The 23,458-nt window shown below is 30.3% G+C and overlaps 2 protein-coding genes and 1 long non-coding RNA gene across 4 annotated transcripts; 2 read left to right on the top strand and 1 right to left on the bottom strand.

The window, feature by feature from the left end:
• Positions 1–11,252: 11,252 nt before the first annotated feature.
• Positions 11,253–14,078, top strand: LOC105764625 (uncharacterized). 2 transcript variants are annotated; one of them, XM_012583273.2, is made up of 6 exons: positions 11,253–11,487; positions 12,008–12,113; positions 12,281–12,671; positions 13,014–13,488; positions 13,578–13,633; positions 13,766–14,078. In XM_012583273.2, the coding sequence occupies exons 1-6, from the start codon at positions 11,442–11,444 to the stop codon at positions 13,808–13,810; spliced, it is 1,119 nt and encodes a 372-aa protein (XP_012438727.1). In that variant the 5' UTR covers positions 11,253–11,441; the 3' UTR covers positions 13,811–14,078. The 2 variants fall into 2 exon arrangements, with proteins under 2 accessions (XP_012438727.1, XP_012438728.1); XM_012583274.2 differs by having other exon boundaries at positions 11,256–11,487; positions 12,308–12,671.
• A 141-nt stretch (positions 14,079–14,219) lies between these two features.
• On the top strand, positions 14,220–15,860 carry LOC105764628 (uncharacterized). Its single transcript, XR_001124679.2, has 2 exons — positions 14,220–15,447; positions 15,539–15,860. It is a non-coding gene; the product is annotated as an uncharacterized LOC105764628 (long non-coding RNA).
• A 569-nt stretch (positions 15,861–16,429) lies between these two features.
• On the bottom strand, positions 16,430–20,204 carry LOC105764627 (ubiquitin-conjugating enzyme E2 2). The gene is made up of 6 exons (XM_012583275.2): positions 19,964–20,204; positions 19,424–19,557; positions 19,260–19,285; positions 17,884–17,973; positions 17,555–17,643; positions 16,430–16,829 (listed from the first exon to the last, which is right to left on the bottom strand). Exons 2-6 carry the CDS (start codon positions 19,546–19,548, stop codon positions 16,701–16,703), a joined length of 459 nt encoding a protein of 152 aa, XP_012438729.1. The 5' UTR covers positions 19,549–19,557; positions 19,964–20,204; the 3' UTR covers positions 16,430–16,700.
• Between the last annotated feature and the right edge of the window lie 3,254 nt (positions 20,205–23,458).

The raw sequence follows: 23,458 nt of genomic DNA, 5'->3' as shown, positions 1-23,458 counted from the left end.
TTAATGCTAAAACTCAACGAATTATTGCATCACTTTTCTTTAAGTACTGTGTAAAGTGATTTTTACGGTGTGGAGGTAATGGAGATGATTCATCCGTGGTTTTTATGTTGCAAATAAATCTAAAAAAAAAGCATTTTAGAATAATTATAAAAAAGCTAATAACTTTAGTCAAAAATAAAAGATGTCACATTAGCAATCTGTAGTGGATTAACTGAATTTTTAACGCTAGTGACAAATTCAAACAATTATCTTAATTAAAGTACTAATTGACAAAAAATTTAGAATAATCAAAATAGAAATGGCTATTTTAAAGTGTCTGTTAGTGTAATTTACCCATTATCATTTTCTTAGTATGATATCATAAACCGATCAACATTATATGAATTAATTGTTTAAATAAAAAAACTGAATTAATAGTTCAAGACAAATAAAACTTTAAATAATAGCATAGATTACAAAACGAGGGATCCATTTCTTAATATCACACGTTACAAAATGATCCAAGTGTATTCATATATTCAAAGTTGGGCAGAAAGTCAAATTGATGGAATTGTATGAGCTTCTGGAAGGAAACGCAGGTTCCTGGAAAAATCATGCAAATCAGCAAAATGGCAAAGCAGTATTGAATCAGAGATAAGACAAGGACACAGTGTAATGAAAACCATAAATAAATAGTTTATGCTTTGTACTTTGTGGAAGAAATCTGATGAAATCGAGAACTCATAGGCCATTCATAAGCGTTAATTACTACCCATCACCTCATTTGTTTTTTCTTAAAACTTTTATACCTTTTCTTTTATAAAATATAAATACCTAAACTTTTTAAAATTATTATTATAAATATAATACAAATAAATATTTGAATAATTATATTGTAAAATAAACATTTTTATTCGTAACATGAAAGATGTAAAATAAAACTCAAATTAGTTTCTATTTTAACCAACAAAACGAGTTGGTTGAGGCAATACAAAAGTCATGCGTTGGTTTTTTTATTTTGTGGGAAGGGAAAATGACATCCCTATCCCTATGTTGTCGGACAAATTATCTTTTGTAGGATAAAACAAAAGTAAACACAAAAAGGATATTCCTTACTTCACCAATGTCACACTGACATTTCTTTTTCCATATTCCAAATAAATTTATAATTTTGCGTCAAAAGAAAATGAAATTTCTTGTCAATAAGGGACAATGGCAAGTTTTATCCTCTACTTTAACGAAATTGTCAGTATGGTACCTACAACCCATGAAAAGATAACCAAAGCCGGCCTGCTTCATCGGCTGCTGCGTCGACTTCCGGTCAAAGATCAATGCTGCTCTTAGCTTTCACCACTCAGATGCCGAAAGAGCCATATATGAGTGCTTGAACTCTCCTTTCCAACTTGTCTTTTTTTTGTTCTTCATTTCGGTGAGATTTTTTGCTGATATTTTTGTTTTCAAGATTTGCTTGAGTCTTGGTTTTACTTAGGTTTGAGTTTAATTTTGATTTGAGAGAAAGAACAGTGGTAATGCGTGATTTGAATTTTTTTTTCTTGATCAAATAACAATGACTTATTTTCAGATACTTTGGTTTCTACTGTGGAGTAAACATCAAAATGATTTCGGTTTTTTACTTTGAAAAACTGTTCATCTTTGTTGTTTTGAATATTGATGTAAACTTTTATTCAAAACAAAAACATGTATTTTTTTTTTGACTCATTTATGGAAAAAATTGTTGAATCTTATTTAACAATGTCCGAAATGAATCATGGTCATGTCCCGTGTCAACTCATGTGCTATGTAGATACAAACTCATACAAGTTGAGAATAGAAGCTAAAAAACCATGCTTATCCACATAGGAACTTGCCAAAAATCCAAGAGACTTTTATGAATGATTCATTTTATGGAATTTTTAATTTAAGTATTTCTTTATTTTAATAACAAAAAAGAAAAATAAATAATTAAGTGTTTAATTTAAATTTAAAAGAAAAAGGAAATAAAATAGAAATTAGTAAGTTTTTAATTAAAATTTATAAAAATGATATTAATAAATTTTTAATTTGAATTTAGAAAAGAAAAGGGAAAAAAGAGAATTAATAAGTTTTAAATAAGTCTCCGAGCATTATTATTAAATATATTTCTTTTATTTTAAATTGATTTTTGACCTTCAAAAAAAATAATAAGGGCAATTTTCTAAGAACTCCTTTGATTGCTATTTAAAATTTTTGGTGTGATTCACATTGCCATGTGTTATTTCATTACAGGTCCATGTGTCAAGCCTGTCAAATATTAACAGTCGTTAGGGTAGGGTACCAAAATACCATACGGATAGAAAGTATATGTACCAAAATAAACAAATTAAAAGTATAGGTATCGCATTAGCAATTTCGTTAAAGTACAGGGTAAAACTTGTCATTAACCCTTTTAACAAAAATATTCACCCAATTATTCGAGTTCATTCTATTTTTGTCACCCTATTATTAATTTTTTCATTTTAGTCATTCAACTTTTGAAATTAAATTTTTAGTCACTCTTTTGTTAGTGGTCTAATGAAGTTTATCGTGGAGTTTATTTTATTAGCCTAATAACAAATTTAGTCCTCCAATATTTACAAGTTCTATTAATTTTTATTTTAAATATAAAAATTCAACACATGTAGCGCTCAAATTTACAAAGTCGTTTTATTTCTAAATTTATAAAAATTTAAAAATCTTAAAATTTTAAACAGTATATATAAATTGTAAAATTTAAAAGCAAATATACAAATATTTTTAATATTCTTGCATCCAATATGAATTTCCAACATACCTTCCACTTTATTATTTCTTACATTCAAATGAAAAAATTGGAAATATCAAATGTCGTGGTCGTGGTCTTGATCTGTAATCTCTCTCTAATGTCTAAGCTTGAAATGATAAAGATATAAGAACACTAGAGCCTGGTATTGTCTCTCTAACAAAGAGTAAGGTTGTCAGAGTTGATGTTGTCAACCCAACTATTTTTTTAGGGTTATAAATTTGTTAACTTTGAGTTTCTTTCTAAGTTTTAATTAGGTATTTCGAGACGAACAATGTAACAAAAGGAAATGAGGACTAAATCAAAAGAGATTGAATAAAAATAGTTTTAATTTCTTTCTAGGTTTTTCACATGTTTGGTTGAAGAATGTAAATATAAATTATAAAAAAAGTAAAGAAAAGTAAATATAGAAAGGTTTTTAAAGATTTTAAATATATTATATAAATTTTAGAATTGGAACTAAAATGACAAATTTTGTAAACATTGAGAGTTATAATTTATTGAACTTTTAGATTTATAATCAATTTGATAGAATGTGTAAATATTGAAGGGCTAAATATATTATTAGGCCAACGAAAAAAGGTCACGTTCGACTTTCGCTACTAAATTAATGGCAAAAAGACTAGAATATTTAATTTCAAAAATTGAATGACTAAATTAAAAAATAATAGTAGTTAGGCGATTAAAATAGAAGAATTGGATGATTATTTTATACTTGACCTTATATATTTTTATTAATTTAGTTTTATAAGACTACTTTTGATATTATTTTAAAATTAGAAATATAAGCATAATTACAGTTAGAAATAATATATTTAAAAATTTGTATTGTTTACACAATATAATTCTCAAAAATGAAATTTTAGAAGTTTTAAAACTTACATTAGACAAAATCTGGTCAACAAACTGTATATTTTTATTTTTTGGATGTGGTGTGACATCACATAATTTAGTTGTTTGACTTTGCTTTCATTCTTGGCCACTTGCTTTAAACCAAAACCATGTGAGATTTTGTATTATATTATAAAAATAGTAGAATTATTTAAGCAAATATTAATACTATTGTTTCGATAAGTATATGAATCCGAATTCAAGGTCTTAAAAGGAATGAGGGTATAACAAGTTAGGTAGTAACAGGGGACAGGATCGGCTGGTGAATGTTTAAAAAATATCATTTAATATTTTTAAAGTTTTTTATTATTTTGTAAATAAAATTTTTGTGTGGAATTGAAAAAATAAATTTCAAGACATTTTTATACGGTAAATATTAATTCTATTATAATTTAAATTTATTTAATTTTTTAATAATATAGAGACTAATTTATTTCAATTCCTATAATATAAGGACCTTTCAAGTATTTTAACTAATGAATAATTTTATAGTAGTGTCAAGTGTGTGTCAAGTTGTGTTTTGTTGACCATTATTAAATCTTACTTTCCAATTTTTTAATATATATTAAAATATACTTTAATTAATTAACAACATAAATTAAATAATAAAGGTATAATGCTACATTTAGTTCTCGACGTTTATATTTTTTATCAATTTAACTCATATTTTTAATTAAATTTGGCCCTTGATCTTTTAAAAAAGAGTTGAATTTGACCATCAACCTTTCAAACAGTGTTGTATTGTCATTTTTTAACAGAAATATTGACAAAAAGGTTAAATTTTTAAACATTGTAGCCCACATGACAATCTGCATGTAGTTCATACTTTTTTTTAATTCTTATGAAATTATATATATATATTTGAATTTTAAATTTTTTATAGTTTATATTTTTACAATTTATAAATTATTTGTTGACATGGCATATAAACAAGCACTGTCACGTCAACATGAAGCATATGTGAACTACCATAACGGTTGTCATGTCAACATCACTAAAAAATAATAATGTTTTAGTCAGTATTTCCATTAAAAAAAGTGATTTGACTCTTTTTAAAATGTTAATGGCCAATTTTAGTTAAAACGAGAGTCAAAATAATTTTTAAAAATGTAAACGTTAAGAGCTAATTTTATATTATGTCAATATTAAAATGGAAATACAACAAGGTTCTTACCAATTCAGAAAAAAAACAATAAAATAGACAAAAAGTAGAAAGCAATATAAAATCTTTAAAGGATAAATTTTATGGTTTATTGGTTAAATATTTACCTTATTCAGAATAATTTGAGTTCGAACCACAATTGTACCAGTAAAAACTTAAAAGGAAGAAATAAAATAAATTAGTTGAGTGTATTCTCATAACTCTTTATTTACTTATCAACAATAAATGTTCGTGTAGTGGTAAGTCATATAATACTTTCAAAAAGAAAACACGAATTTAAATATTTGAAATGATATTATTGAAAGAAGCAATCACTAACCTTATTTTTAATATTTTAATTAAAAGCAAAAATAATTTTAAAAAATTGAATATACAAATAATGTTGTTGAGATTAGAGCGCCCGGCCCGAAATATGAGAGGGTTTGGGTAAAAATATAGGCCCGAAATATGGGCTTGGGCAAAAAAATGAGACCCGTTTAGAAAACGAGCCGGGTCTCGGGCACCACTTTTTGGCCGGCCTGCCTGCCCCTCCCTGATATAATAAATATATTTATTTTTAATTTTTTAATTTTAAAATATTTTTAAAATACTTTTTTTATTATTTTTTAATTTTAAAATATTTTTAAAATACTTTTAAATTTTTTAAATTTTAAAATACTTTTTAATTTTAAAATAAATTTTGGTATTTATTAAAAAAATGGGCGGGCGGGCCTGGCTTATGATTTTTTTCCTGGCGGGCCTGGCAAAATTTCAGTGGGCGAATTTTTTATGGGCCCGGCCTGGCCCATGAGCACCTCTAGTTGAGATATTAAGGTGTCAATGTTCATCTATATTTATTAACACATTAATCTAAGGGCTAGCAGGGGCCCGGCCCATTAAGATGAAAAATTTTCTATTTGGCCCTTTAAAATTAGTAAAGATAAATTTACACTTTGGTCCCCTAAAAACGATAAAAATTTAATTTAATCTTCTAAATATTACATTTTTACTATTACAAAATTACAATTTAATTTCGGTACTCACTAAAATTTTGTTTTGACTTCACCTCGATTATAAAATATTTTCATACTAATTTCTTACTTTTCGAATTCAAATTTTAAATAAAATACGAAGGAAACTACTATGGATTTCAATATCCGATTCTAGCTACAAGATTTATGCAAGATATCCATTTAAGTGTATTTCTTTTCTTGTCAAATAAATATATTTTTGCTTTAATGAATAAAAATCAAACCACAAAGACTTGTTTAGTTAAAAGAAGGGTAAATATTGATAAGGAGATACAATTAATTATTTTCTTACATTTTATTAAAATGTCATAATATTAATAAATTTAAATATCATTTAACTACATAAATTGTAAGTTACAATGTCATGTCTAAAATGAATATTTTATTTCTTAATAGTCCTTTTTGGCAATCATACTAAATAAAATCTTAAACCAAAAATTTTTTTACAATATTTTTTCAAATGCAACGCTAAACTAGTCTTTAGTGAGATTTAGAGCTATCCATGGGTCGAACTTTGATAAAGAGGTTTTGCCCATGGATCGGCTCGAATGTAAATAAAATGATTCTTGAATATTTTTATTTAATTATTAGTTAAAATATATATTTATATCTTATTGGTTTTTAACTGTAACATGAGCTTTTTGGATGGGTTGAGTCAAGTCGGGATCGGGCCCCAACTTGAAAGTTTTTGTAAAATTAGACCTCAACTCAATTTGACTTGACCCCTGGATACATCTTTGATAACATAAAAGAGTAATGAATAATGAGATACATTTAAAAGTTACATCTAGTATCTAGATGATGTGGGTTCTAACCCTGTCCGATTAAGAAAACAGTTTTCAATTACAACAGAAGTTTAAAAATTTTGAAAATTGAGTCGACTTGTGATATTTATAGCAATAAACTTTTTTCCCCGAAAAGTACCTGTGTTTTGTGCGAGAAAAACTTGAATCATTATCGGCTTTCAACTGAACAACATTTTTTGTTATCCTCGTATCTCAAATTACGCCAAGTGTGGGCTCGAGCAACACGAACTAAAAATAAAACAAGATACGATTTTATTACTTTCAGTAGGAAAGTAATTCTCTCAAATAAAATTAGTAAAAATTGTAATTCCTAGAAAATAGAATTTATCCATAGAAAATGTATTTCCACTATTTTCCGACAGAATAACAATATATGAAACTTGTGCGTAAAAACTTATATTAATAGCTCCACTAGTGTCATTGATAACATAAATAATATTTATTTAATAGAAGAATCTTAGTTGAATAATAATAACATAAATAATATTTATTTAATAGAAAATACTCCCCTAGTCTAACTAAGATAGAGGGGGACGACACACCCTAAATGCTAATACCAGGGTTACCACCCTCACATGTAATATGAAATGTCTGGAGCTTCTCTTGTATTGGGTCCAGTATATGTGCTTCATGAACTTTTGATTCAGCACTTTATAATTTAATCCAACTCAATACTTTTTTTTTCTATGTCTCAAAATAAATATTATTTTATTTAATTAATCAAACTAACTAAATTAATTTATCAATTAAATAAAATTTTCAACCCAATTCTAATTCCGTTAAAGTCATAATAATTTTACAGAGAACAATCTATGAGGAAACATTATTGGGGATAAATTCATTCTTCCAATATTATCCTATTTTACCTCATGCTAACTATTACATCTTTCTTCATGAAAAATCAATTACTATCAAATAGTAATTAGGTCATTTATCACAAAGACAAATGACCCATGATCACGTTTACTTTTCATCTATTATGTAAAGTCAATGAGAGAATATCATTTACTATTTAATCAAGCTATAAAATCCACTATTGTCAATGATACTACATATTGCAAAAGTCATTTACCTAATGCACCAACTTTTAGTTCCTTATTTATTTAAACTCAGGCTTTTACTTACATCAAAATATATGAGCCACGCATACATAGTCCATCATCTATTCAAGATTTAATTATGTCGCACTATGAATGTCACAAGTGAATAAAGCCATAAACGAATCCACTATCTATTCTATTTGGGTCTTGTCCAATTTACTATAAGTACAATTAGTAACATCTATGTCTCTATTTTCTGAGAGTCATCCACTCCGATGCTCAAGACAAAACATCATCCTAATTGAACTTGATAGACGACGTATTAGTCTTTTAATCGACTTACACATTTTTTATTAGACTAAGGACGTGTTTAGATTATCTACTAATATAAATTGTATTTATGTATTATGATCCGACCACTTAATACCGCTTAGTATTAGTTAAACGTTATATAACTATTTAGCTAATATTTACTTCAATTTTACTTTGCGTGAAAAAAATAAGAGAAAATAAATGAAAGTAAGAGAAAGCAACATGGGAATTGAATTTCCATTACTTTCCCTCGAATTGCTTAATTTTTATTTACCCTAATTTCGTGGAAAAACTAAGTTAAGGAAAGAAAAAATATCGAGGCAATTTATGAGTGCTAAGGAGCAATATCCACTGGTATCTAGCATAGCTTAAACTCATAATTGATTTTATTTGTTGGCATGTTTAACCAAAATATGTTGGTTATTCTCTTACATCTTTTTAAGGATTTTGTATAAACAATCTCGTGTTTGCTATTAGAGAAAATATTGAATTAAATAAGATTATTTTTCAAGGATTCTTATCTAATCTACTTACCTTATATATAAGATATGGGCTAATTTTATAATCCTTTGTACCCCTATAAAAAAAACTAATTATTTTAATTAGAATTGGGCAGATAACGATGAATTGAAGTTTACTAAGTGAAGTTGGATATACGCTCTAAATATGGAAGGTTTGTTCAACCTTGATATATGTTTTATTGTTGAGGTAATTATGAGAGGAGTACCTAGAGTAATGCCACTACTAGTGCCCATTGTGTTTGGCATTGTTTAGCCTCATAATTTGCCTTATATGGTGTCGGTATTTTTTGTTAATAAATCTTTGGACTATGATATTTGTTGATTATGTGGACGAGTGTAAGCCTATTTATGATATCCAACCTATTATAGGAACATACCTTGAACATTGGTTTGGATTGGATCAAACAAACTTCCTTATTTTGACGAAATTGGATTGAGTAACTTGGTAATATATCTTGAAGATTTGATGACTTATCTTGGTCATATTAAAGATATTATCCTTACTGGTTATCTTTGCTATTTTGATGGAAATATTGATTGCAATTAATCATTATCTTAATAAGCCTTAAATTATTATATATTGAAAGGTTTAATGAGTCACTTGGTTTTTGTCCTAAGCTTTTAAGAGAGAAACTTAGAGGAGAGTGATTTAAATCTTATATGCAAAAGTGAGGTTGCTAATCTAATGAGTGTTACTGTTTGCAATCACCTTTGTATGATGTGTTAAGATAGTAAATTATCTCACTGGGCAAGGCCCAATAGACGTAGGGAAACGAAACTGTGTAAACATATTAACCATTCATTGTTTTTCTGCTTCACCAGTGCTTGAAGCATTTAGCATTTAGCATTGCTCAATTTCTGCTTGCAATTATTGTTTTTGGAAATAACAAAAATAAAATTTATTTTAAAATGTGAAATATCATTTTCGTCTTATTAATCTTTTACATAAATTATTTTATAAAATAATATAATTGAAAAAATATTATAAATAATTTTTAAAATTTTTACAATTTAACACAACAAATATTGTAAAAGATCCTTCGCTTTACTTTTCTTTCCTTTACTAATTTTAATTATCCAAGTAAAATAAAGATCATATCAATTTTTTCCTTAACCTACCTTTTTTTTTCTTTTATTTATTTTGTTTTCCTTTACAATTATTTATTGTAAACATTAGTTTTGAGTTTTATATCAAAATAATATATAAAAAATAAAATATTCATTGAAATTGGATAAGCACCCCATTATTTATCAATTTATGCAAAATAAATAGTGCTTCCCCGGTGCCGCCTGAGCAATCAGTGACACCCCTTCCCTTGCCATCAATGATTGAAGAATTATTAAATTTTTTTAGGGTGTCACCTGAGCAATCGTTGGCACCAATATTGATACCCAAAAAGTATCACGTATTTTGTACATGTAAAACGGGAAAAAAATTTTATTGGTGTCGTCGAAGTGTCATGCGACACCCTAATATTTTATCTTAAAATATTTTTATTAAAGCTGAAAAAAAAACCTGAAATCTTGCCATCAATGTGACCCGTCGGTCACGTTTTCGAGTTCCAATACCAGAAAAAATTAAAAAAAAATTTAGCTTTAATAAAAAAATTTAATATTAATATTAATATATTATTTTTATTATTATAAAAGGGCTTAGTTTGGTACTAATTATTTAGCATCTTTAATTTTTTTTAATATTACAAACATTTGGATGATTCATCCCTCCCTTCCTCCCCACAGTCGAAGGTCCAAAAAATAGGTATGTATTTTATTTTTCTAATAGTATAATTATTAATAAGAAATGTGTTAAAAGTTAAATTTTTTGTAATAATATGTATTTAAAAAAATAGAATTGTGTATGCTAGTTTTGTAGTGTATGTTGATTAAGATAGGTATGGTAGTGTAAGGTTATTTTAGTAGAATTATTGTGTTGAAAGTAATATTAAGATTGAATTGACTAGTGCATGTCTTTTTTTAATAGTTATTTGTATATTTTAAGATATAAATGTGATTTTTTTTTGAGTAATTAGATTTTTGTTAATTACGAAAATAGACTTTGAACAAGATAGTTGTTGCTGTTTATTTGTTAAGTGAAATTGTTTGTGCAGATACTGTAGGGACACTGCTCAGTTTACTTAGATCCGAAAATAATGGAGGATTTATCCTATTTCAGTGTTTATTTTATTTTATTTGTATTATTTGGGTAAGAAAAAACACATTAGTTTTTTACGTGAAGGTAGGTGACAAAAGGCCGAACGATGAGCCCAACAAAGCAATAACGAAAGTTGGGCCTACAGGGGCCCACATGAAACATGTTCGATTAATAATATCTCATAATGTCTGTCTGGCATCTTAACCGTTTTAAACCGGTTCCTAAGTACCTTTTTGTTGTTTCAAAATTTGAAATTCGAATGGGCTTTGCCGTTCGATGTTTCTCCTTTACCTTTTATGTAGGTATGGCGCGTGGGTCCCACTTCCAGCTCCCTCTACCGTTCATATCATCTTTACTTCATTCTTCCCCACTCTCAATGCTCCCGACCCAAAACCCTACTCTCCTCTTATGGTTGACACGTGTATCATAAAAGCCCGTTACTGCAGCGGTTTTAAAAGTGGAGGAGCGTTATGAGGGGCAGCTGTCAGAGAAATAAAGCGCGTAGATGGCAAACAAAAGAATTTCGAGTAGCAGTTGAACTATGATTTTCGATAATTTTAGGTTTTTTTCTCTTCTTTTTTGCTGCCTAATTTTCCCGCCCATGAGATTGAGTCAAAAGTAAAGCAGTGAATCATCTGAAGGTTAAAAGAAAGACAAAATTTCCTTATAAAATTCAGATAAGAATTCTGGGTTTGTTCGTGCCTTGAAAGAAAGCAAGAATTTTCTTTTTCTTTTTGTTTGAGAAAAATCTTGGAAGAGAAACGAACAATCATGGAGGAGGCTGTCAAAGAACAACAATCTGCTGCTCAAATTTCTGGTTCAATTTCTGATTCTATTCTTTCGGTTTCTAAATCTGGCTTCTTTTAAGTTTTACAATATTCTTTCATTTTATACTAAGAAATAATCGCTGCTGTTTCACTACATGAAAGACACAGTCCCATAGCCAATTGCCATGCAGTTTTAGGTTCTTTTTTGTTGATGGTTTAAGTAAGTTTCTTTGCCAAATTGTTACCAGAATAGGCAGTTTTTTAGAGATTGTATTGATTACCCTATAAAATGGTACATAATCTGGAAAAAGGAAGGTTTAATCCATTCAAAGTTAAATTAGAACTTTTAATAGTTTATTTTTTAAAATGCGTTTACCGACCAGTATTACATATCACTTGATTAGTTTTTCGATAAAAAAGAGTAGAAATAAATAACGGCGCGACTAATCACCATTGATATATATATATATATATATATATATATATATATATATATATATTCTTTTTGAACACTATATTCTCCTTTAGATAGCAAATTTAATGACTTAAATGTTGTTCTCCTGTTTTCAGGGAGTGCAGGGAAGTCGAAGCTACGTTATCCACTTCGATCCTCAATGAAACCAAAGGAGCAGAAGCCACCCGCGCCTGATTTATCCAATTCTTCTTCATCCAGAAGGTATGCTCAAAATTCTATAGCTTGTGCTTTGGTTTTTGTCTCTATAGAATTAATTATCCATTTGTAGACAACCTTCCTCGTATCATTCAATGATATATTATGTGAGTGTTGGATAAGAGTAGGGTTTTTTTTATGTAGTATTCCGTTTGACTATTTGTAAATGTTAGTGGGTTTGATTTGTTTGGGGTTGATAGGGGGAGGGCAACACCCAGTGTAAGCAAGAGTGTGAGTGTTCTAGATCTTTCGAAGGAGAAATCTGGGTCAGGAAAGCCGCCCAGGAGGCTTTCCATCCCGACCAAATCAACAGTGACTCCATCCCCAAAATTTGCTGGGACAACCACTCCTATATTCGAGGGTAGAGCAGCCAAGAAACCAAGCAATGGTCAAGGCAAAAGTGACACACCACTTTCTGATTCTTCTAGATCATCAACTCGAAGGAGGTTCAATGTATTGTCATCAGCTTCCTACTGGCTGTCGCAGATTAAGCTCTCTGAATCAGCTTCTAAGCACTCTGTCTCACTTGGATTTTTCAAACTTGCCTTAGAAGCTGGATGTGAGGTATGCTTCATTTGTGTCTTCGTTTCACCTTTTGCATTCTTCTCATATGATTTGGGGTCTATTCAATAGCCGCCTATAAAAATTGTCTTGCTAAAATAATCTCAAATTCATGCCATTGCATCTTCCTTTCTACGCCCTTTCATTTGCTTTTCTATTCAAGTTTCCTTTTTTTTTTTGGCATTTGCATTTGCTATTTATAATATTTTCAGCCGGCATCGTTTTATATTTCTTTTGTGACACGCGCACACATATGATCAAAGTGGTTTACGCAATTTAGTATACTGGATTTGGTATTTACTTATCTTTGTTTTTGGTCTAATCTCATTTTAACACTAAATCCAGCCCCTTCAGAAAATGAGTGATGAGCTTAAATCCTATATACGTCGCCATAATCTTGGTGAAAATGGGGAAGCTATAAATGAGCTACTTGAAAGCTACAATGTTCCAGACAATCCCGAGCAACCACAGGTGTCTGAAACCTGTTCACAGGTGCCTGATGAGGGAACTCGGTCATCGGATGATGAGGTTCACAGGGTTTCTCCCGTAGCAGCAGCAGCTCGGAGATTGAAACCCAAGTCCTTGAATACTGATGCTGCTCAGGTATCATCAGTGACCAAATCAGCAAAAGAGGCTACTCCAAAGAATAATGCTGCAAACAGGAATAGGCTTTTGAATAAGACCAGTTCAAATTCAAGGTCTGTTTCGGACACTGGGAGTCGTAAGTTACTTACCAAAACTCCGAAGACAACCAAAACAGAGCCTGTTAAAGGAAAGGAAAAGACCAAGAGACAGGGCACCAAATCAGCTGATCAAGAAGGCAAGCTGGTGTAGATGAATTTTAGGTTCAGCATGTTACTATTCCTTTGGGTGCATGACTTATGTGCTTTTTCTATTTTATGTTTACAGATCAGGTTTGCCCTTCGGCTGCAGCTGAGACTGTTGAAGAGGACAAAGAAAATATGGTAAGAAGTTTCATATCCTGCAACAACTAATGTAGTTCAATGCTACAACCCCAAATTTACACGCGACTCATAAAGTTGGGTTTTTTATATACATAATTCACAGAAAAATTCTCACCATTCTCTCCATTACAGGATGCACCTCTGACAGGAGAAAGCAGCCTGACCGGAGTGATGTAGGGGGCCAATGCTCAACCATGCTTTAAATTCCATCCTCTATTGGGTTGTCTTTCATGGGTTGATGTTTGTATAGGGTTTTAAACTTATAAGTAAAGTGTTCCAATCTGGTGTGAAGTCAAGACCTGTTCTTTTGTTTTTTTACTTAGGTTGTTGCTTTAAACTGGGATTGTTTGTTTCTGGTATTATACAATCACTTGAGGTACAAATTGTATCAAATCAACCGACTTATTTGTTATTTTGTTAATGTTATTCATATGATTTGACATAATACTTTTGCCTGATTCGAGTCTCTTAACAAGACAATAAAAACACAAAATTAACCTAGAAGTAATTTAAAGAGGACATCAAAGTCAAACCAATTAAACCTAAAAATAAAATATAAGCATCAAAGATTTTCAAATTTAGCACAAAATTAATTAATAAAAAATTTACAAGAAATGAGGAGTACTCAACAGCAATAACATGATGAAACAAAAAAAAGCAAGCAGAAATGGGTAATCCCCAAAAACAAGAAGAATTCAAAAGAGTAAGAAACGGAGAAGAAAATACAATAGAGAAGAGGAAAGGTCAATCGGAGTGAGAGGGATCGTCGTCGTCGTCGTCGCTGGAATCGGAGAGAGGGTGATCGGGAGGATTAAAGCAGAGGTAGAGCCATAAAGAGTCAGCAAGGCGGCCAAAATGATGGCAAGGAAGGCAAAAGATGAGGTGCAACACCTGATCGCTGCTTAACCGCTCTGGGTTACAGGCGATGTATTGGCATAGATTTGCTGATATATTGGCTATTGCCACCACCATCGAGCTGTTTAACACCATCGCTTCCCTCTCCTCTGTATTTCCTCCTGTCTTGCCCTTTTGCTCGTTTCTCTTCTCTTATATTAGTATGTTATATAGTTTTGTTGTTTTTTTGGTCTGACCATAGGAGAAACGATGTCGTTTATTCTTGAATCCTCCTAGTTCTAACAGGTCAAAGATATTTAATGTATGGTTTATGAAATTCTTCTGGGATTTTGTTACTTTCATTTAATATCTTTTATCCAATTAATATTCCAATATTAGGATTTGAGATTACTAAAATAACTTTGATTTTTCTAATTCAATTTAGTATCTATTGTTTGAAACCCTTGACAACTTCTCACGCTACCATTTCTTTTCCGCCTAATTAAAATTTAAATAAAAACAAAATTATCAAAACCTTTCTTTACCTAATCCAACAACTAATCAAAACTCTCTCTTTTTTCTTTCCCCCTCGTCATCTTCTCCCCAGCCCCTGCTCCTCACTTCCTGCCCAGTTCCAGCCGCACCAAAGAACCACTGTTGCTTGTTCGCATACCCCACCACCGGCCTTGACCGACCCACTAGCCCAACCCCGCCACCGCCGAATGGTGAATACCCTATGAACTTGTGTACTTGCCACCAATGGACAATTAGGCGGATTCCTCTCGGTGCATGTATGCATGCAAGTGTCCAATCTTATTTGGCACTTATGCTGTTGTCCCTATACTTTTGCTTCTAACCATTCTTGTCCTTTTTTCTTTTGTTCATGCTCACTGGTAGATCAAGTGGTGTCCTGCTCCGGGGTGTGTTGCAAGTGGAAATTTGATGTCTCCTGCATCTGCTCACATAGCTTTTGTTGGAATGTAAGTCACGATTTTTATATTATATTTTGATTCCATGGGCAGGGCATTACACTGTAACGGGTATCTAACTTATGCCAAATCTTGGTCTCAGTGTACTGAAAAAGCTCATCGCTATGTTGACTGCAAGACTGTGGCAAAATGGATTTTGAAGAATAGTGCAGAGTCCGAAAACATGGACCGGTAAAGGATATGGTTCACACCTACAAGATGAATCTTTTATTCTCGATTTATATTCATTGATCTAAAATTTGAATCAAGTGCTACAACTGTTTTACTAAGGTTTGACATATGTTATTCATATAAGTTATGTAGAGAAATAAAAAAGGTTCTAAACGAAACATTTTTCCTGGTACCCAAACACTAATTGATATTTTTTAAAGAGTAAATGTTAACATTATTTTAATTTGATTTTATGTGATTCTTTTTAATAGTACAAAGACTAAATTGATCCATTTGATAATAAAAAACTAATTTAATCAAATACCTATAATAGAAAAACCTCTCGGGTCGAAATATTAAACCAAGCATATCAAGGAAAACGTTTCATCTAAATCGTTAAATTAGAAAGCACCATTACTGAGCAACAATTTCTGAAACATTAAAAATCCTATCATTTTCAAGCAGCAGCCATATATATGCACAAAGGTAAAGTAAGATGCCATGGATATCAATACTTTACTTCCCATCTACTCATTTACCACGCGTGCATCACACAAAAGGGATATGCACCTCTTATCAACACAAACATCTAAACTATTACCATGGAAATTAGTCAGCAACTACTACCATCACCAATCAAATGCTCTTTCAAACCCCAACAAAAAAGTCAAAAGATCCATAAGCTCTGTGCTTCTCTACCAAAAGGAAAAAAAATTAACAACCCGGTTTGGGACGTAATCAACAAGAGATTTATATGGATGCAAATAGTTCATAATGGTTCATTGCAAATAGACAAACACATACATGTTTTTGGATGTGGATATTATGGTATGAACCTCTTAATATACGATAAAACTTTAAAAAATAAACCCGTGTCGGATGCAGATTCATATCCGATACTCACACCTTAGACCACATAGAATTCATATGCTATTTTACACAAGCTTACGGCACATTGCAAATGTCGATGAGGTATATATCAAATATGCTAAGAGAACAGGATAAAGTTGATTAGTACTGCAAATAGCACTCTAAGTGGCAATGTCACCACAACATCAAACCTTAAAAACTGACAGTTCCACTACCGCGTGGAGTTAGTCCGCTGTCCAGCTCTGCTCCACAATCTCCCTTACTCTTCGGTTGTACTCACGCTTGTTCTCACTAAACATCCTAGCAGCTTCTGAGTTTGCAGGTGAGTTTGGGTTTGGATCACACAACAATGACTGCATCAATGGAATGATAGTTAAAATCATTTAATCACATAATCACATGATCACACACACAACTTATCTTTTTAAAATGAGCCTAAATGAAAAAAAACAAGTAACCAATATTTTGTTCTAAGCTTAACGGTTTAAATAAAATATTGAATCTCTAATTCAGGATCACCAGTTCAAACAATCATTTCCGCATAGGTGTGTATATATGAGATATCTATTAAATAAAAATGCAATCTAGGATGAAAGAAGAATTTTAGGGCTAGTGAAAACAATCATTTCTGCACTGTTGGATGCTTCAAACTCTGAAGAATCTAACAGAATTACCTAACGTAGGTTTTACTCAAAAAATAATTAATCAAAATAGGGATTGAGTGCAGCAGCTGAAGTAAACTTGAAAATATGATTGCAAATGATGAACCTTTCAACAATAGATAAATCAATCCTAGAAGAACACTCATTATTTGCAGTTAAAATTTCATGTATCCTATGATATGAACAATTTAATTCTCCAAGTTTTTCTCTCATCTAAACATACGGACATATGTAAGCAAATTTCATCAAAGTTTCCTTACTAAATCTAGAAATAAGAATAGGAAGGTGGCAGGCTCCTCCTTGAATAAAATTTCCGATCATTGATATGATGTATGTAGCAACAATTCTTGTCAATAGTCTCATAATAATAGACAAGTAACAACTATATCCATACTGTAAAAAGGTTTCTACTGTACCTGGATGGATGTGAGAATAGCTGCTACATCATATATAGGACTCCATTGGTTCTGTAAAATGTCCAGACAAATACTTCCATCGGCATAAACTGAAAAGATTCAAAAGATTTTAAGTCTGAATCCGTAGATGGAATAATACAGATTGTGAGAGAAGACTGACCAATACTCAGGCTGGGGATTGAGTGTTAGATATATGGATGTCTTCCAAAAATAGATATGCTCAGACTTTTCTAAGTTTTCTCATATAATTGAGGATCATACCTCCATACCCAGATATCTCAGGTACTACAAAGAAAATGAAGAGTTAAAGCAACACAGTTGTAACTTACTGTTTGGATGAAACATCCGGGAGATAAATCTCACTGTTGGGGGTTTGTTGGGATAATCTTCAGTGAATTGAAGTGTCAACTTGAACGTACCTGAATAACTCAAAAACAAGTCACTTCACAATGGTCAAAAGAGTGTTAAATTTGAAGTGTCAAAAGATATCAAATATCTTCTAATTTTCTTCCTGGGGGTATCTAGCAATGTCCAATATGCATTTGGCTGCGCCATGTCGGACATTTATCTGACACAGGCATATATCCAGCACAGACATCAGTGGAACCATGTCAAAGCTTCATAGGGTTATTTAATCTGATATGAGCAAGCAAGTCATACAGACTTCTCCAACTAGAAATTTGAAGTTATTATACTTATTCTCATAAAGGGAAAGGCCTCTCCACTAGGTGTATATTAACATAAGAGACTAACACATTCCATCTTCCTACTAAACCACCACCAACTGTTGATTTGATCCATTATTTTGGACCCTGGAGGTTGGTGGATGAAAATTTAACAAGGAAATGCTTATTTAACAAACATTATCCCTTTTCCATTATCAAACTATTGCCTCCTATTTCATATCAAGACTAGTGAGAGAGAGTCCCCCTTACAAGCAGTCTTATAGCCATGGCAGAAACAGCACTCCAATAAAACTGTGAACACGAATACATCTCAATACGTGTACATTCATCGTAACATCATTACTTTTAGTTTGGAAAACAGACAGGGTCCTGCAAACACTCAGAATAAACATCCACATAGAAGCTTGCAGGAATTAAACCTTCTAGTTATTTTAATAATGACTCAGTCACAACTAGGATTTCTAATGCCAACTACCATAGGGCTATCTAGAGCATGGACCAATCTTAATAGAGCATGCATTAGAAAGCTATGGCAATGGCACACATATTACTGAGAAAATTTTGAAAGCTTAGGCCAAGGACACACGACAAAGGCAATAGTAAAAGAAAACTCAGAATAACCACAAACGAACTGCTATGTGGCTCTGTCAAGACACATATTTGACTCCTCAAAATGGACTCTGTTACTGTTGAACGCATAACCTTGTCTAAAGTTCATACCACGTCAGAGCATCATACGATGCAGTGACAATCAGAGCCCAGAAAATTAAACTACATGATTTTGCACAAAAATCCATCTCTCTAATAAGAAATAAGTATATGCTATAGTTTCAGTCAAAAACAGAGATAAAATGGTTATTATGTTGACAAAGGGGAAAAAAGAACATGAAGTCACCTAAAAGGATGTGTAACAAACAATATGAGATCCTACATATACATTAATCTGTAGCAACTGAGAAGTGAATAGAAAGCACAGAATATCCTATTTGAATAAGAGTTTGGGCATCAGAGTTGCTCACCTCCATCCCATGGAGTATCATCTGGACTGCAATCCCAACCAGAAAAGAAACCAGAATAGCTTATTGAACCATACTTAATATACTGAAAAGAGGTAAAGCAAATATCCTAAAACATGAAAGTAAAAAAAAAAAAAAAAAAGGATCCCTTTTTGTTCCAAACTGACCCAAATATAACTGCATTCCAAAGCATAATATTGTTGTCTTGAGGTGCTCCACTGATACCGGCAGGCGGGTCTTGTTGCAACCTCTTAAAATCTCTCATTAGCCTCTTCCTTGCAGGAGTTGACATTGTCACCACCTACACACACACACATACACACCACCAACAACAACAACAACAATATCAAGCAATGAGCTTTCACCACCCAATTGGTTATTGTTTAATTTAAAATAATACAAGTAAGTGCTTCCTCTTCTTTCATTTCATATTCTAATTAAATCTAAAAGAACAAATTTTTTCACCCAACATATCAAGCACCCTGATCATTTTCTTTAAATTTCAAGTTCTCAGCCTAAAATAAACCCTACTCAAATTCAACATAACACCAAAGAAATAATCAAAAACAAGAAAAAGAAATGGACATTATCCAAAAGCTTAGAACTTTTCCATCCAGAAAACATAAAGTTTAGACATATTCCTCCTGGATCTACTTAAATAAACTTAAATAAATGAAAGCCTTCAAAATAATAAAGGAAAAAATTACCAGGAGGTTAATGCTGAACGAGGAGATAAGCAACCAGAAAATTTGAAGAGTTTAGGGTTTCAACTTGATATAATTGATCAATTGAAATTTATTTATATAATAAAAATGAAAAAAAAAAGAGAGGAAAAGAGTGTGAAAATTGGAAGGGATGAGTGGAGAGAAAAGTAGCAGAGGAAATCAGAAAGCGATCGAAAAGAAGAAAGAATCTGAATAACAAAAAATTTTATTCGATTTAGTTTGTTTGTCTCAGAAAATTTTTATTTATCATGAAATAAATATTCACAGCCTACGACTCCAACACAGGTTTTAATTTTGATTTAATTAGTAATGGGATAAATATTAATATTATATATTTAATTTTAATTTAACATGTATTAGTGTATTTTTGTTTATTAAATTTTAATTTGCTTCAATTTTTATAAATGATTTATAATATTATCGAATTAGCATAATTTTATATTGATATATTATATATTCATACAAGTATATAAATTTAATATGAAAATAAATATATGTATTCAATTAAATATATACAATTAAATTAAAATCAAAATTTTATGTATGTAAATCACAATTCAAATTTCATATATATAATTCACTAAATAAAATTCATATATAAATTTAATAGTTATCCCTTATTTAATTATATTCAATTTAAATAATTTTTATAATTAAATTTTTGTCCATTTGAACGGTGGACTTAAATGTAGAAAAAAAAAACCTTTACACTTAAAAAGATAATTTTTTTATTTTATAAAAGTGGTAGATAAAATTAAAATCATATTGGATTTTTTCTTTTCGTATAAAAGAGGTGTTTTATCTGTTTCAACCATACAATTGAATATAACAATTATTAATAATATAAATGATTTTAAATCAATTATCATTTAATTTGTTTTACATTTATATATAATTTAAAATTAGGTATATTATATCATTAAATTATTTTTTTATCACTTAACTAAAAAAGATTACAAATTGATCATTGAACTATTCAAAAGTTTTCATTTAAGTTATTGGGTTATTAAAATCGATGCTATATGTCCTTTTTTGTTCGCACTTACTACACTAATCGAAAGCTCCCTTTCTCATTTTCTTCTACAATTTAGTTTTTATTTTCATGAAACAGTTTTGGACGTCATGAATCTACAAACCAAAATTCAAACAACTTTTTTCTTCGATATTCAACATTGACTATCAGATCAACTTGAGTTTAAGGTATGTTATTCTACTCATCAATAGGTATTGATCCACGTTGAATCGTTGCTTAGAGCTTGCTGACAGAACTTAAAAAAAAGAACCTTAACAGTTTATTAACTTAAATAAAAACTTTTGAATAGTTTGGTAACTTAAATAAAAACTCTAAGTGTCCAAAACGAAAACGTAATCATAATTTAGTGACCAAAATTAAGATTTATCATGATAAATAGTACTTAACAAATGAATATTGTTAGCATTGATAAGTTTAAAGTGTCTCAAAAACAATAAAGTATTAAAGTATAGGGTTTTTGAAGAGAAAAGTTCAAAGTATAGTGAAATGAATCTCTTCCATATGGTGATTCTGAAAACATTGGAGGAAGAATATTGAGAGAGCTGGTTTGACGTGTGAATTTGGCGAGATGGTTGTGCTGACGGTGTTATTCAATTTTAGGAACATGGTTGGTGGTGGTGGTAAGCAAATTATTTTTTATGGATTGAGAAATTATAAATTTATATAGAAGATTGACGGGTCTCAATTTTCTTGAAACTTATTTTACGCCTTTGACGTCATTCCAAGCACAATCACTTTTGTGATTTGTTTGGGAAAAGGTCGATGATGTCTTTTTATCATGGGATTGGCTTCTGGGACTAATTTAGTGGAATTGTTAAATATTTTGGTGAGTGCTTGATAAGTCCAAGTTTAAGGATTGTGGTTTCGGTAATCATCATGTGATCTTTTAGAATATAGGCACATGCTGTTTTATATATTATATCCATTCATATCCATCCTTCTCAATTCAATTTCTATTAATAGCTTACCTTAATACTATATAATACAATATATCATGAATATACATTCATTATAATTAGTTTCGAGTTATAGAAATACAAACTGGAAGCTCGCGTCATATGTCGTCGACTCTTGCCTTCCCTTTCCCTTTTGACAATCATGCGTTGTTTTTAGCTACAAATAATATTTCAATAATAGTATAATATCAAGTTCTACCCAAATCACATTCAATTACGAGATCATACATATTTTATAAATTATTCAATTTAGTCCTCTATTTCAATAACCAATCAAATTCATACTAATACTATTCGGCCAGTCATAATAAAATATAAATTCATCAAACATCTCAAATTGAGATTCATCATATTAAATTGATCATTCCTTTACGATTTAATTCATATCACACCTTTTGTACCAAATTGCAAACAATTCAAATTACAAACATACAAATCAATTTCATAATTCAAAATAAATTATAAATTATAAATATATATAACCACCATATGAATTGATCTGGTTAAATCAACAAACAAGTTGAATCTTTAAGGACTATCCGACAATTTTATCTTTTCCTCGATTATTTTTGATTTGATTCAATTTTTTATCTATACAATTATTCTATTCAATTTATAAATTACACATCTTATATCATCATATTTTATACATGTATCAGTTCAATTTTATTATTCAAATGTCCTCTAAATTTTTGCATTTTATTTGATTTAGTTCCTAAAATCGAAATCGACATAATTGTAACACCTCTAACCCTTATCCGTCGTCGGATTAGGGTTACGATGCATTACTAAATAAGATATAACTTTCAAACAATTCTGAATTGCATATAATCGTAATTATATTTAAACAAACATGTCACAAAGCCATACAAGAAAATGTACATTAAAATCTTAAGTAAGAATTATGAATTATCACATTGATTCAATAAAAATTCCTGAGTAATTAAATTCCTTATGTTCAGCTGTTCACATCAATTTATATTCACACCTTGCCAGTTACCATGTACTCTATTCGACTAACCTATTTAAACTCATTTAAAAGACAAATATGCATCATTATGAAAGAACAAAGCTTACGCCTGAACTCCTAATGAGCCATTTCCAAATAACCATATTTCAATATCATCACCAGGCTAAGAAATACATGTTCGGTCATTATAACACATTACCTATAACATATTTATACTTTATTGACATTCATCAATTCGCATACTTATCAATTTAAATATGAACATCAAGCGAATCATATAATCACTTATATTTTCAAACCAAACATATTTTAAAAGCACCACATGAATTTACGATATTTCTAAATACCTAATTATTACATAGCATAATTAAAATTCAACTAACATGTCAAAACTCATAATTAAATATCACCTTAATAATTCATTCGATTGCAAGCTCAATTCATGCTCCAATATAATCAATTTCAAATATAAAATTATACACATCAAATATCCATTCAAAATCACATAAACTCAACTT

This window comes from Gossypium raimondii, chromosome 12 (assembly GCF_025698545.1).
Source record: "Gossypium raimondii isolate GPD5lz chromosome 12, ASM2569854v1, whole genome shotgun sequence".
In the NCBI taxonomy this organism is placed as follows: Eukaryota; Viridiplantae; Streptophyta; class Magnoliopsida; order Malvales; family Malvaceae; genus Gossypium; species Gossypium raimondii.
The sequence above is the reverse complement of the archived record's forward strand: the minus strand, read 5'-3'. Positions and strand labels throughout refer to the sequence as shown.

Bases quoted from the DNA above. Each gene is read 5' to 3' on its own strand.
- LOC105764627 (XM_012583275.2), bottom strand. From the start codon at position 19,548: ATGTCAACTCCTGCAAGGAAGAGGCTAATGAGAGATTTTAAGAGGTTG. The intron at 17,974-19,259 runs GTGAGCAACTCT...TGAGTTATTCAG, and splicing joins TGATACTCCATGGGATGGAG to GTACGTTCAAGTTGACACTT. The intron at 17,644-17,883 runs GTAAGTTACAAC...GAATCTTTTCAG, and splicing joins CCGGATGTTTCATCCAAACA to TTTATGCCGATGGAAGTATT.
- LOC105764625 (XM_012583273.2), top strand. From the start codon at position 11,442: ATGGAGGAGGCTGTCAAAGAACAACAATCTGCTGCTCAAATTTCTG. The intron at 11,488-12,007 runs GTTCAATTTCTG...TCCTGTTTTCAG, and splicing joins ATCTGCTGCTCAAATTTCTG to GGAGTGCAGGGAAGTCGAAG. The intron at 12,672-13,013 runs GTATGCTTCATT...CACTAAATCCAG, and splicing joins CCTTAGAAGCTGGATGTGAG to CCCCTTCAGAAAATGAGTGA.